Here is a 15,227-nt window from a genome sequence, read left to right as displayed (position 1 = left end):
AGATTACGTGTGGTGTTAATGACATGCAAACACAGTGTAGAAGCAGGCTAGTCCCTGGCCCCTCCTCCCCCCCCCCCAAAAAAAAAAAATATTCCCTGTCGCTAGCAATTATAAATCCTGCATCACGTGCGATATGACTGGTATAATGCTTTCAGTTTTCGTAAGTAAACCTGAGTTTGACTTCACCTTATAATGCTTAATTTGGTTCTTTTCCCACTTGATCAACCCTCCTTCCTTATCCCTAACAGGATCCCAGTCGGAGGGTTCAGAATTTCAACGGTGTACCAATGGTTGCCTCAAGTCCTGTCAGGCACGATTCACAGATGCAGGGTAACCAGGTTGAAGTACAGAGCTACCAGCCACCATGGAAGGCCCTGAGTGACTTTGCGCTGCAAAGCGATATCGAACAACCGCCTTTCCAACAACTGGTGAGTCTTCCACGAATCTCTTGTTCTGTGTACGAAAATCGGGCGCCATGTAGGCTACGTCTGATAACTAATTCATGAGTGAAATTTAGAAAAAAAATACCAACATTATTGTGTGAGCAATTGTAACATCAAAAACAAACATGGTGGTTTCGAGTGAAAAGACCGACGTATTCGCGTATGCGGACCAGAAAAGGTGATTTCAAACAATGTGGGCATTTTTCCAAGTTGCTTTTGGGTCACCCTATCATTTGATGGTTCTAAGACGAAGTAAATTACACATTCTGGAAGTAGCAAGTATATATCTCTTGATCACCGTCTTAACCAATTATTATTAAACAATAATTTATAGAGTGTAAGAGTATAAGAAAGTATTCAGAGAATAGTATTAAGTAGATATCGACACCATAATCAGAATCACTATAAACATGTCTCGAAAGTTGCATGATATTTTTTTGTGCAAACTGTTATCTGTGGTTGAACGTTGCACTTAAAGATCGGCCCAATCATTGGACACGTGGACTCACCCTTATGTATTTCTCCCTGAAACTTGTTTGGCCTTTTGGGGGTTTGGGCTTATAAAAAGTACAAGCGGGGGGATTTAAATGACAGTCCTTCGGATTTCAGGAGGATTAAGGACGCTCGAAATAACTGTGAAATTGTCTGAAGAACTAGACTGCCCTTGTTCGGCGGTGGTGGTAGTGAGCAGGACTCAGAATGATTTATACAGATCGCGGTCGGTGGAAATAATGAATAGCTGACGTCTTGGATCCGAATTCGTGATTTTGCTGCGTAACAAAGTTGTTGTCCCAAGAGTCATACTTCATCCGGACTCAACGACTTTTTCGTACATTTTCATGAGGGGGTTTTCGTAAACTAATACAATGAGCTCGAGGAGCAGGTTTTTGACGTGTGAAGTATCACGATCCCGGGACGTGAGTGTTGCTTGAATTGCGTCACTTGTTGCTGTGGCTGCGGATACCTTGAATTTTCACGAAATGGCCGTCGATGTGTCTCTCTTCGAGTGGCTTTATAATGCCTGACTGGAGAACTGTCACTGAAAGAGAAGCTGAAAAATACTCGCCTTTCTTAACGTTAGCACGTGTGTATCGGATAACTGCTAAGATAGAATGTTCAGGGACTACTTTGTCAGCGTTCAGTCGCACCAGATGGGTGGGCCGTCACACCCGCTGTGGGATTTGACATCCATTGTTGGTATCGAGCCGTTGATCTGGACTTTCTTGGCGGGAGAATACTGGTTGTGTAACAAACCACCATATAACTTGTTGAAAGTTGACCGAGTAAGAATATATAGCAAGGACCGCCACACATTGTCTCATTATTATGTACTACATCAACTTCAGTCTTTGAACATCGACATTATAAATGAAAACCTTAGTCTTTTTTTTTACAAACACAATTTGTTGCGCGTGCGCAATTAACATGTATGTGCGGATTCTACAGAAATCAATCCAAAAGTATGTGTGGGTCTACATGCAGAGCCGCGAACTATATCAATGGATGTGCATATAGGCCTACGTAAAAATACATTTGTCAGAAATTCAGAATTTCTTGTAAGAAATTCAAATACAAATGTCTTACTTATTTTTCCATCGTCAACAGGATTAGTCTCGCATTAGAACAAATTGTCATTTATTTTCTTGTACCGCTAGGCACTCCTTCGAGTAGCTGAAAGAAGCTAACTTACTGCAGATTAAAGCTTAAGTTCCGCTAGTTTTAGTCACGAATGCATTAAGCCGGGTCGTTTGCAGTTCCAATGATGAATCAATGTTAATGAATGCAGAAACGAATTGGAAACCCGAGACGTGGACAAATTCAAATGGCTGATTAATTTGAAACCTAGCCGGGTAAATCACTTCTACCTCTTTCTTTTATTAGTAAGGAAATGAATATTGCAATTCGCTTTCGATGAAAAGTGAAGGTAAATGATCTTCCTAGGAGGGTTCTTACGGGTCACCAAAATCCTCGCTGGCCGAGTAGGCCATTTTGGTTGGGGGATGCTTTTTAAAAGAAAACATAACGATCACGTCTTCGCAACTTAGAATTCATTTGTATGTTATTATGACAATATGACAAGGTACTATGAATATTATTGCTTACGTGCAGCGATTTTCAAACACGAAATGCTTCAGAAATATTAGGCCAAGTAAACAAAAATAGTTTCTCATCCGGATTTTTTTTTATTCTTCCCCAAGATGGCGGATTTTTAAAGATAGCGAGTGGATTTTTCCATTTTATGGACTCTTTTGCTGATACTTTTTTCAAAAGGAGCCGTCACCCTTTCTACCGGATTTTGAACTTGCACACATAGCTACAAGTTTGCTGGAAACACATGAAATATACACAAAATATTGCAAAAGGACGAGAAACTGGTTTATTTGTTTTACTAGGCCTAAAATATCAAAGTTTGAGTTAGTGGGTTAACAGAATGTTTTGTTAGGCCTATTATTAACAAAGAAATCGTTTAACCGCGTTTATTTGCCATTAAAAAAACATGTGTGTTTATCTCCAGTGAAGATGACTCAATTCGCTATTCATGCATGCTTGACCGAAATAAGCTCAGCAGATGGAATAAAAGCGGATTTTCTCTTTGCGTCTGCATTCTTATTCAAATATTGCCATAATATTTAATCAGCAAGGCTTCATTCATGCACAGACTTTCCCCGTTACTCCATCCGTTCTGTTTATTTATCCTGGCTGTCCTCACTGATCGGGTTATCTTCTTGACCTTCTTAAATACAAAATGTGATTTCTGGCAGTAGTGAGCGCCTTCTGATGTCCGCCCCTAATCCCTCTCGCGGGCCTGAAGTCGCCCGGGTAATTTCAGCAAACATGTCCGCAGATTGAAAGCGAACGAGGGGACGACAGGCAAATTAACAGGCCGGGCCACGCTCTCGTCTCATCACCCCGCATCCGTGCTCAGTTTTCCCCCGGCCTTGTCCTGCTGTCCCGACCCGTCGTGTCATTGTGGTGCTCTTGCTCCCTGTTCAAGCATTCGGTGTTCATTACTAGCTAATTTTCACCCGAACGGGCTCGGCGCCGTAGTGTGAGGCTAATATGGCAGTCCGTTTGTGTCAGTAGATGATGTCTCGCCTCATCAGGTCGTGTTTGTACTCTGTCCCCTCAGCCTTTCAATTCGGCTTAAAGATCTCTCGCCTTGACTCAACTCTCTGTCGCCCTAGCTCTTCATGGAATGATTGAGTCTGTGCTGTCGTCCTATTGTTCCAGGATTCAGTCAGCGTACATACGAAAAGCCCCCATCAACGCATCAGAGCGCGAGATAAACAGAAAAAAAATACAGAACATGCGCACGACCCTCGATTTTGAATCTTATTGTCTTAAATTACTGAAACATTGGTTCATTTTTTGACGCCACTCATGGGCGTCGCCAGGATTTTTTTCTAGAGGGGGGGGGGGGGGCAAAGCACATTTTCCCCCCAAATCCCTATATTTTCCAGCATTTTCCCGATTGGTCATTTTTTCGAAGGTGGGCAGGGACATTCCCCCCCCCCAACCCATTAAATTTACAACAATATGACTTCGCGTCTCTTTTTCTTTTCTTTTGTCTCTTTTTCCTCCTTTTATATATTTTTTTTACTTGTCGGGGGGGGGGGGCAAGGGCGGATCCAGGGGGGGGGCCAAAGGGGGCCATGGCCCCCCCCCCCCAAAAACGAAACCATTTTTTTTTTTTTTTATGTGACATCGCAATAAAGACAGGCAATGAGTACACCACCATCTTTTCTTCAAAAAACATTGGTTAAGGTGGTCAGAAATTGCCTCAGATCGCACCACAGAGCATCTAGAATCCAAAAAAATTTCGGGGCCCTTAAGCGGGCCCCGAACCCCACGCCGTAATTTTTTGACCCACTTTTTTGGGGGACCAAAATTTTTTTTGGCCCCCCAAAAATTGTGTTCTGGATCCGCCCTTGGGGGGGGGGGGGGGCAAGCGCCCCCTTGCTCCCCCCCCCCCCTCGCGACGCCCATGACGCCACTATAGACATGATTGCAAAATACATGCAGAATGGTGGGGGAAATGAGCGAGTTTCTACTGGAAGCATGTGTTTGAACTGGATCTATAAAACTTGTTTTTTTTCTGATGCAATACAGCTCAAATCCTAGCTATGGCAAATCAACATAGCCAAAAGGAGAAAGCGTCCGAGTGCTGTTATTCATCCGGCATTACAGCCGGAACTCTACGGAGCGTCCTCTGGGTTCAGTGCGGGATTTTGTTTGGTTGGTATTCGGTTCCCAGAGTCGAGGCCTCGGCTACCGGATGATTGCAACTCGTTGGCGGGTCCTGCGCTCCATCATGTCCGGAGGACATGATCTGCACATCCCGCGCTTCTCTCGGACTTTTTATTGTCTTCCCTCCCTGTTCTCTTTCGCGCCATTGCTGAAACCTTCCAAGCAATATTCAAAGTGGGAAACCCGATAATGAGCGACCAGGCGGAAATTGCTGGGTCCAATGTCGAAAAGTAACCGCTACAAAAAACCCTCTTTCACCGATTGTGGTCTTAGTGTGGCACTTCCGAATCTAGCGTTGTGGAAAATCACTACGAGAGGGAAATAATACGGATGTGCAAAGTCAGCCCCGTCGGGGTTCGGCCCCGGGGAGGGAGGTTGAAACTGAAAGCTCTCTTCGAAAATTTCCTTAAAGAGTTACAATATAACTTGACATTTTCGTGTCAAGAAATCAATGTCAGAACCTGCACATTCGATGCCAATATTAGAATAATGGATTAACTCTTCGATCAGAATACAATACCTATGTCGCAGTATCACCAACACGAAAATCTAGAACGTGGATTATTCTGAATGGATTATTGGTAGAGATGTTTTAAGATATCAAGATCACTGGACTTCCGGTTTGATATTTACATCATGTCTTTCTGCATTTTCGCTCTGCTAAGGCTGCTAGTTGAATTTCAAATCACAGAGGACGATGGCAGCATTTGGCACAGTCATGCATTTGCTTTGATTTCAACTAAATCTAACATCAACTTGTAGGCTGGGCCGGGACTGATAGACATGATAGACACCTGAGTTTTTGTTTCAGGTCCTTAATTATCCCTTTAATAGTCTTCAGTCAAATCAAACAAACAACATTCAAAGAAAAAGAAAAAATATATTACCCAAAACAAAATAAAAGCAGGGTTTTTTTTAATGACTATCAGCAGTCTTACAATGTGATGTATCTTGTGTTGCACCAAATAATCTCAATCGGATGCCGCTCGGTCAGGTTCGTCCTTTATGCGGTTGTCAATTCAAGTTCGACATTTGGACGGGTACCCAATCTTCCACTTCTCTTGTCATTATATACTTTCCATTCATCAAGGGAAGAAAAATGAGACGTTAACTCGTGTTGTAATAAACACATACCCGTACCACTGACACACGACCACTCGTTTCGTCCGCGGACCGATTGTGTGATCTCACAATATGCCGGACGTATCGTCTTCCCTTGATGAAGTTAGACTTGACTCAAGTCGGATTTGACTAAGAATCCCAAACATGTACGCTGTCCTCACATGTCGGCCTGAGGACCAAGGTCAGTCCATACGAGCATGTACATCATGTGCATTTAAATGAATGCATGTGCTCAGTATTCTTAAATCCTACTTAGCAGATCCGACACGACACCCCACTTTTTTGTTTTCATTTTCCTGTCGCAATATGCTCAAGCTGGGCCCTTTCATGGCGAAAGCGTTTGTCCGTTTATCGTTCAGAGTATATTAACCGTCATGGATGGCACACTGTTACTGTACAATAGCTTACACAGTACTTCCACCATTGTCTTCAGACCACCATTTTTGTGTAGGCTCCTGGATTGGTGTACAATGTTAATGCCATAATTTACCATTATTGTATTTGATAATTTACCAGTCAGTTAAAGTACCATAGCAAAGCTGTGGCAAGCTTTCTAATGGCTGCCTGTGTATGTGGGACAGAGCTAGCTAAGCCTTGTGTTCTCTTTACTTCGTAATATCTTTATCAGTGCTTGATTCGCGAGATCGAAATACATTTCAGATACGTTGGCAACGTTGGCGGCGCCGTCTCCTCGACTCCACACAAATCGCATTCTCCGTTTTCTGCAAAATTGGGTGGTCGCTACCCAGTATGGTATGGATGAGTTCACTAGAATGTTTTCACACTTGGCAGATTGACCATTATCTAGTCTTTGTTTCCTAACATGGACAATAACGTGACCGGGAGGGTGCGTATCTTAAAGAACTCATAACATCATATTTATATTGTGGCGTAATTGGCACAAATGACGGGCAGGATCAGACTTGAGCCAAGTCTAAGATGGAATTGGAATGGCATGATCAGCGTTGAGATTGCTTTTGAATCCCGCCAAAATGTATGGCATGTGAAATGAATACCTTTTGTGTGGCACGTGGTTACACAGAGGATCTGGATATGTTTCATCACTGCTGTGAGATATCGCAATATTCCATCATGGTAACGATTTTTCACCATCGAGATGATTTTTTTTAAGGACATGAGTAGAAAATATAGATCAGAATGGGATTTTAATTTGTTCGGTAGTCGAAGCCATTTGTAATTCAAAATATTGCAAACGTCTTATTGATTGCAGTTGTAATAGTCAGTATATCTTTGTTATGTTTACAACAGAGTTTTACATTTTGGCCTATTCAAACGAGATAGGCTAAGACGATCTCTTCGCTTCCATAGCAAATTTTTTGAAGGAATATTTCAATTTTAGTCCATTCCTTAAACACATCGTTCTTTAGTTGTTAGTCGTTTGTTTTGGTTGAGGGCCGTATAATGTATACGAGCATACTAAACCGACAATTTGAATATTTAGTGTAGCGGTGGCTTCGGTCTGTATTTGTATATAGTGACTTACAAACAAAATGACCCAGATTACGAGTTGCCTCCTATCCAGTAGTCCATAATGTATTGCCTCGTCCCCATGGCTTTGTAGAGTGGTTCCGCTGCTGCCTTACCGTACGTGTCCTGATTGCTGAACTGCCTATCGCATACTCTCCCCTAAGGCTGATAACGCTCGACATGCAGCGAGGATATACCAGATTGTACAGTGAAGACGCACAGCAGTACATACGAACATTTCTAATGTAAAAAAGGAAGAGGCAATGGTCTAGATCTGGGTATATCTCGCCTCGCTTTGTCTCCTTGACTGGTGGAGAAACCATTCATTTGGTCATCACAAAGCAAAAAAGGATTTGCAACGTGGGCCTCTATGTAGTCGGGATATTTCCATCACACGATGTAGTCGTGCTGGAGTTTAACGACACGCTTTCTAAGTCAAACTTCCACATCGATATGGCTTGAATGAAGGATGAAGCATACAGTGTCAACGAAATTAATATCTTGGGTGTGTAAAACAGGATTATGTCATCATGCAAGTTGCATGGTTTACATTATTCGAGACACAATATCCTGTTACACTTGGCGTGTGGGTGTATTCATTCCAATGTTCACAAATGACCTTTCGATGATGAGGTATTGAAGTATCTCGATTAGTACTGGATAATATATACATACTTGGTGCATGAAAATGTGTACAGACAGTCAGAACCTTATAATCTTTCATGAAAATTAATTCATGTACACTTTAGAAGAACTTTCTTCGTATAAAATTATGATTATAATAATACATGTACTAATAATGCGGTGCAAATATAGCGCTTTATACCAAATGTCTCAAAGCGCTTCACAGTTATTACCCCAGTCCTGTTCATGAGGCCATGACACCAAAGTTTGCATTCTGGTCACTACCTCCACACTTTCACAGGTACACGCACACTTGTTCCGTAGTTGTGGGGACTACACACGAGTTGTCCCATGGTACTATGGGGACCGAAGACGCTGATGGGGCAGCAGTAAGTCCCCATAACTCGGTCCTAATTTGCCTAACAATAAAAAACTTCCCCATTATGATGCTGGTTGTTGCCAGGTTTGTAAGTCAGGAATCTGTCTTTGCGTATACCCATTGGTTTCTACAGTCAGTCCGGCTTGGTATCATCCTCCTCAAACTGGATGCACATTTTGCACAATATCCATGTACATGTACATACTATGTACTTGGGTGTCCTATACTAGCCATCACTGTAGTTATCACCTCGTAGACCTTTTGGGGGGAATTTTGAAATGCTGGTATCTATGAGCTGTCAAGAGGTATGACTTCTTCTGGTGGAGGAGCTTGCGTTGGACGTGCTAATGATGTGGTATATTTTCTACGTGTGTGCATGTGTTTTGAACGTTAGATCGGCTGCATATACGATGCATTGTGTCTATCATACCTATGGCTCTGCACCCGTTATGGTATTCATCGTGTGGTTTAGTAACCGCAATAATTAGACACAGGGAATTCTAATAAATTTGTAGAGTGGCTAGTAATCTGTACAGTTTGTAAAAAAAGAAATAAATAAAAGGGTAAAGCAAAATAAAACCAAGCATAACAAAAAACCTCGGCAGAGGGTCATTGTACGAAGTGCATTACAACGTCTATTTGAATGGCATGCATGGCGTGTCATCGTGTAAGGCAAGACTCCTGCTATATAGCATGACAAACGGGGACATTTTCATCTTGTCTCCTCGTAGCTGCTGTACCGTCCTCGCAAGCCAGTTCTTTCTACATTCACACGACCATGACGGGCTGCACCGAGCGACTCTGTTTTGTTGGCGACACGTCCCGTGCTCGCTCGGCCGGAAATTTGGGCTTAGGAACGGCCGAAAAAACAGGGAAGGGAGAACCCTAGACTCCCACAACCCCCGTAACAGATCTCTCCCCCGTCTTGGCTATAGCCAGGGCCAAGGGCCCTTCGCGTCCGTTTCAGATCGGCGTGTAACACGCATCATTACCGAAGTATATCTCGTTACGGGAGCCAGAGAAGACGGCTATTATTACCGGGGTGGGATGCCTTGCATTCTATCGATCCGTTCAGCCTTGTGTTTTTTTTTCCTTCCTTTCTTTCTGTCTCTTTCTTCTCATCTTTTTTTTTTGGGGGGGGGGTTGAATCTTTCTTACCTTGTGTCTGTCTTGATTTTGTTTTTATTTCACGACACACACTTTCAACCATGAACTTTTAAAACCTACCTCGATAAATTATTCGAAAAAATCTTTGAAATTGGTTAATGGCTTTAGTTTTAGGGATCACTACCGTTCACCAATGTTCATTAGTAGGAAACAGCGTCTGTATTATGAAATTTATAAATATCATTGTTTGCGTTAATGTATACTTTTTAATTTTACCTTTGAACATAAAATCGCTTTTTCTTTAAAACACCGATATTCACACTGGGTCAGCAGGTTAAGTTCATCTAAATAAAGTGAGAACATCCTCATATTTATCAACTGTCTTGCACCAGGGTCTTCTTCTTTGGAACAATATTCAATTTTCCTATGTACTCCTTAAACAATCGAAGCACTAGTTTAGGCCTACATGCTTTGTTCACTCCTGTGGTTTAGACATCACAACTTTAACTGTCGATTTCGTCAATAGGGACTGCCCGTTGTCAATCAAATATATAATCGAATTACAAACATCTGCCGACATTGTGACGATGTTTTACATTGCCCCTTCTTGTCTATTGCAAACATCAATACAGTAACAGACCACTGATTTTTGTTGTCTGTATTGTAAGCTGGGTCGGCGATAGATGGTATAAGAGAAGAGCACACAGAACTCTTGATGGAATCACGAACTCTGGGATTCATTTTCAGCGTCTTTCCACCACGGATCTCTCCCTTGGCTGCCTAGTGTGTACTCACAGTATCACTTGCTGACTTTGTTTGGTCATCGTCTTCATGATTTCTCACCAGGCAATAACTTAATAAGATTACCCATTCGATTCGCCTTGCGTCTTAGCAGTTTTTAATGCCGTCTCTCTCAGGCAGTGAAATTTAGCTCACTCGCCGCAGGCGCATCCATTTATTATCATCTCACACATAATTTCCTATAATCTCTGGCAATCTATTTCAAACTCTGTAGTTACATATTGCATTTAGTTTACTGAAGACTCCTTACACCTTTCTTATATAACTGAGAGTTTGTGTCTTGTTGATGTACGCTTTAGGCATTTTTTTAACAGGAGTAATAAATGAATCACTGTAACATTGTGTAAATTGCTGGAAACTTCTATAAAAATTTGAATTGTTATTCATTAACCCATCGTTTCCATGTGCTTTCAACTCTTTAGACTGCGGTTAATAATGTGAATTGAGAAATTGCATGTATTATTGCGACCATGACTTATAGACAATTTATGTATTGTTTCTTTTACTTTTTTCGGATGCAGGTTAACTTTTCCGAACAGAACCTCGGGCAGTCCAAGGATATGCGAGACGATAACTCTGCAATTATGAGTTTACCGCCAACGCCGGATTCATCTGACCGGGTACATGGCGGTTCCAACGGCCACATGGATCGGATGGATTCGCTAAGCGTCAGCGATTGACGTGGATTTTGCGTTTTAAGTACTCATCGACTTTCCATTGTGCAGTATAATACTTGAAGTTGAAACCTTCGCCGTGGAATATGAGCTGATGTGCAGAAGGGTGAGAGACTTGACTTCTCAACCCCCTTTACAACATTAAAGAGGCGCTTTAGTGAAACAGGAAAAGTGTGTTCAGCATAAACAGGGAATGTCATGATGGGAGGTTCGAGTCCTGCTGCGGATTAACACCGTTTATCCAGGAAGATGTGACCATAGATGTGTACGAAGGATCCCAAGGCACTCAAAGCAAATATCCAGGCCAAAGAGTGCAACCACGGAGCAACATGGCGTGTCAGTCGGCAAAGGTTTGAATACAGTTTGGATCAAAATGAATTCATTCACAGAGAAACAACTGTCAGCACGTGTAGTCGACTACTACAGTTACATGTTTGCACGCATGACTACATGTATACTCTATGCGTTCACTGACTGACGGGGCACTGCGAATTTCATAAGTTGTGAAAACGTTGATGCTCGTCGCCCTCAAATCTAGTGCAGGAATGTTGCTTGATGTTAAAATTCCTGTTCATGATTTGAGCTTACGGTAAAATAAAAACGAACATTCCTGCTTCACTACGCAGTGCACACCAGGCCTTAAGTTTGTGCAATTAATTTCGTTTGGTTAACACAGATTGTCACATTTGAAATACATTGCGTTTCCACCATAAGTAATGAAGAGGGTTTTACATAATGATGAGCATCAAGTAGTTTTACAAATTAGGGCCTACAATGTTTTCGAAAATAATGCATGAACGGCATTTTATTTTTTGCAAGCTGGAAGTACGAAAATATCGATTGCAATACAAAACTCGCCATCCAGTATAAATGTTTGTTTGGTTTCGACTTCGCATAGACGGATTTAAATTAGAATCCAATGAAATGTTCTGAGTGCTTAGCCATTTTGATGGTATTGCGAACCTTTACTTTGTTTAATCCTAACCACAAAAGAGAACACTGAAGGCACTCGGTTTCAGAACTGATTTGAAATCCGTCTATACCGCATGGCCTTTTCATGAATCAGTACACTCTTTGAACATAAACCACTCCGTTTTTCGGATCGGTTGCATAGAGATGTACATTGAACCTATAGTTTCCGATTTTTCATTCATATTACATTGATGATATCACGTAGAGCTTCAATTTGTTTAAATCTAGAGTATCTTGCTGCATGTTGGTGTACACGTTAGGTATGATTTTCGTCAATCTTTTACTACTGTTTAGCAACACTGAAGTGAAAATGGTCTTTTCATTCATGGCTCTCCTTCAGGATCAAAAATCAGGGATAATATATTCCAATCTCACTTTTCAAGTATAGTTTGGCTTTTAGAAGTTCAAACGCCTGAGAGAGATCCTAACTTGTCGGCAGCTAACAGTAGCTCCTATAAATGCCGATATGCAAAGCAGGCAATGTTAAATATGACGTCATTGCTTAATTCCTAGCTTGATGTTGCCCCGATAACAAATCCACTATTTGTGCTGGCTACAACATGCTTGTACGGTTTTGGGCCGGCATATGCATAATATCTTGGACTTAACGGGACAGATACCGACACAAAGGTTCCAGTTTCAAACCTTCAAATGTTTTCTAATTTTAATGCTTTATTTTTAAGATGTGTCTTTCCCGTCAGTTAAGTATGAGAGGCTGCATCAAGCATCTCACCCAATCTCGGGCATTTAGCCCCATGTTGCAAAGTTGTTTTTAATATTTTGTTTCTTGCCAGTATATACTATATTCAATTTTGAATGATTCGGGTTTTTTTCCCTCTTTTTTTGGAGGTACATGTATGCGTACTTGCAGTGGCTACGCTCACACCATGTAAATTATAAAAAAGTTTGGTTCATTTTCATTATTTATTGAAAGGTATTACATGTACTTCGTTGTGTAAATTCAGATAGACTTATTTGTATATATCATTTGGCCCATTCAAAGATATTCCACAGTTTCAGAAAAACAAGGGCTGGTAATAACATTTGTGTCTTTGTTCATCCCACCTTAATTCTTTAATTGTCCCAATATTTTAAAAGTGAAAACATGGCAATATAATGTGTACGTTGTGCCCGATCACGGATGAGTTGGGTTCTTTTTGCGTGTGCTCCTCTCGGTTGCCAGCACTTCTTGTATCCGTTCACGACCTTTCCCTTTTCTATGAATTTGAATAAAGTTCCAATAGGGCGGCCGGCGAGGCCGATTTCCAGCCGAACCGTGACGGCACAAGCAGCAGCCGAATTTGGGTTTCCTTTCAGTCTAATCACACGACGACCCGCTTGGCTTTGCTACCCGCACAGAATTCGTCTGTTCATTTTACAATCGTTGGCAATTCCATTCCCCGTTCATTTTTTGTGTGTGAAAGAATCACAAGAAAGCGAACGTGAGGTAACTATGACCACTAGATAGGCGAGAGGGTAAGAGCAGCGGCAAAAGTGTAGACCCTAACCAGAGATTAGTGTTTTGTCTGGAGAGAATGGGTCAATGAACCTGGTCTTTTGTGATTTGGCAGGAGCAAATCACTAACCTAAAACCAAAAATACAACCCACGACGGAGATGATGCTATAAATTGGTAAATTCTTACGAACCGTACATTCTGCGTCACGGTTTAAACTAGGGTTTGTCAATTTGTGGTGACATCATCAAATACGTCGTTCTAGCTTCCTGTAAGGTATTCGTCACTGGACTTACTTTATGATGGTATATTTATGTGCAATGCTTAATTCCTATGAAACACACCAAACGAAGCAATATGTCGATGATCAAATATTCTAATCACAATCTGTACTATCAACTCTCTTCGAGAAAAAAAGGACAGTTTTTTTAATCGGCATTTGCGTAGATAAACAAGGCTTACTCCATTATAAATGTATCTGTATGTTTATATTTTATAGGGCACCAAAACGCAATATCACTTTACATTACTTCGTTGAAGTCATTACTTTGTCGCAGTGCTTATACTGACTATTGTTTACCGTCGATATATTGTTGATATTGATATTATCTTCATCGTATGTGTTAACCGTATAACGAAATACAGTCATGTTATTCTGAAAAATTGTACGTGTACATAGGACATACAACGTGCACCAGTTATTTTCATGTAAAGAAAAGATGTGGATATGATGTACGAATTGGCGTTTCCTTTTACTTTTGATCTAACTTATTTGTTGTCGGTGTAACTGCTATTTGCTGGTGTATATTTAAGATGAAGTGACGTTTTCCAGTCGCATTTTGGCAAATAAAGATATCACCGGTGGCTGAAACCTATATTTATGCATTGCGTCAGCGTAATGTTTTCTATATAAAAGGGACATTGTTGCATCCAGCTGCAGAGGAGTATAAGGCAATTATTGATGTGTGTTTAGGTTCTGACTTTGAACACCTTGCTGTAGCTATTTTTATTTCATAAGTTTACGGCCTACCGTTGCTCATACAAACGGAGTATTAACGGGAGTCGACTGTACTTGAGAATTATCGCCTTTTCATATGATGTTTTTACACAAAAGGATATTGGTCAGACCATGGTCAGACGGGGATTATCTCAGCACGGCCCATCCATAGTCAACAAGTGGGGTATATCCTGACAACCCCTCCCTGTATTTACATGTACATCCTTTCTATTTATGACAAAACAAATCGAAACTAACAAAAATACCACGGAGCGAACAGCAGTTTACCTTCAAACAGCCAATTCGATGCTATAACAGCCTGTTTAGACCAATATATTATTGTCTGCCATACAGACCCCTTCTAATCTGCATTTTGGTTCCCATGCACTTGAAAAGCAAATTGGGCTTAACTAAATTAATTGCCCCCAAAAGTTACAGGTACTGATGCTAGACAGGTTACACTCACTATATTCAAATTCATAGGCTTAATATTATGCACCATGCAGAACAGGGTACCTATTCAACATCAACCATGCGTAACAGGCTTTTGTGACATCAACGGCGTTACCTACGCCAGCCTCATACGGTTTTATCTCCTGCTGTAATAAATAAACAGCTTAGTCGAACTAGACAATGTTCTTTGTGTGGTAAGCATCAGTTCACTGGTTTAGTTTGACATCAGACGACGCCGCTATGAACATGTAGTGCAATCACTCATCATATCCCAAATCGATGGTGTTTGAATAGTGCTGGTGGAGAAATTAGGACAATAACCCAATGTAGGACTCCGTACGATTGCAACAGTCATGTTCCACCAGTAAGCAGTACCAGTGTACTGGCTACTGTAGTCCTTCCTTGATGCCCAGAACGCACTGAGAATACATACGACTATGTTTCTTTGCTGTCTGCTGTCATCA

The 15,227-nt window shown here is 41.3% G+C and overlaps 1 protein-coding gene across 2 annotated transcripts in view; it reads left to right on the top strand.

Annotated features, from left to right (window-relative positions):
* LOC119745494 (insulin gene enhancer protein ISL-1-like) overlaps window positions 1-14,188 on the top strand; it is a 37,261-nt gene extending 23,073 nt beyond the window's left edge. For both annotated transcript variants that reach the window (XM_038221865.1, XM_038221866.1), the window contains exons 5-6: window positions 249-428; window positions 10,734-14,188. In XM_038221865.1, coding sequence (XP_038077793.1) covers window positions 249-428; window positions 10,734-10,892 — 339 coding nt within the window. In that variant the 3' untranslated portion in view covers window positions 10,893-14,188. The remainder of the gene's footprint in view (window positions 1-248; window positions 429-10,733) is intronic.
* The last annotated feature ends 1,039 nt before the right edge of the window (window positions 14,189-15,227 follow it).

This window comes from Patiria miniata, unplaced genomic scaffold (genome assembly GCF_015706575.1).
Source record: "Patiria miniata isolate m_02_andy unplaced genomic scaffold, ASM1570657v1 HiC_scaffold_7, whole genome shotgun sequence".
Taxonomy (NCBI): Eukaryota; Metazoa; Echinodermata; class Asteroidea; order Valvatida; family Asterinidae; genus Patiria; species Patiria miniata.
Note: the sequence above shows the minus strand (reverse complement) of the source record. Positions and strands in the feature narration are given on the sequence as shown.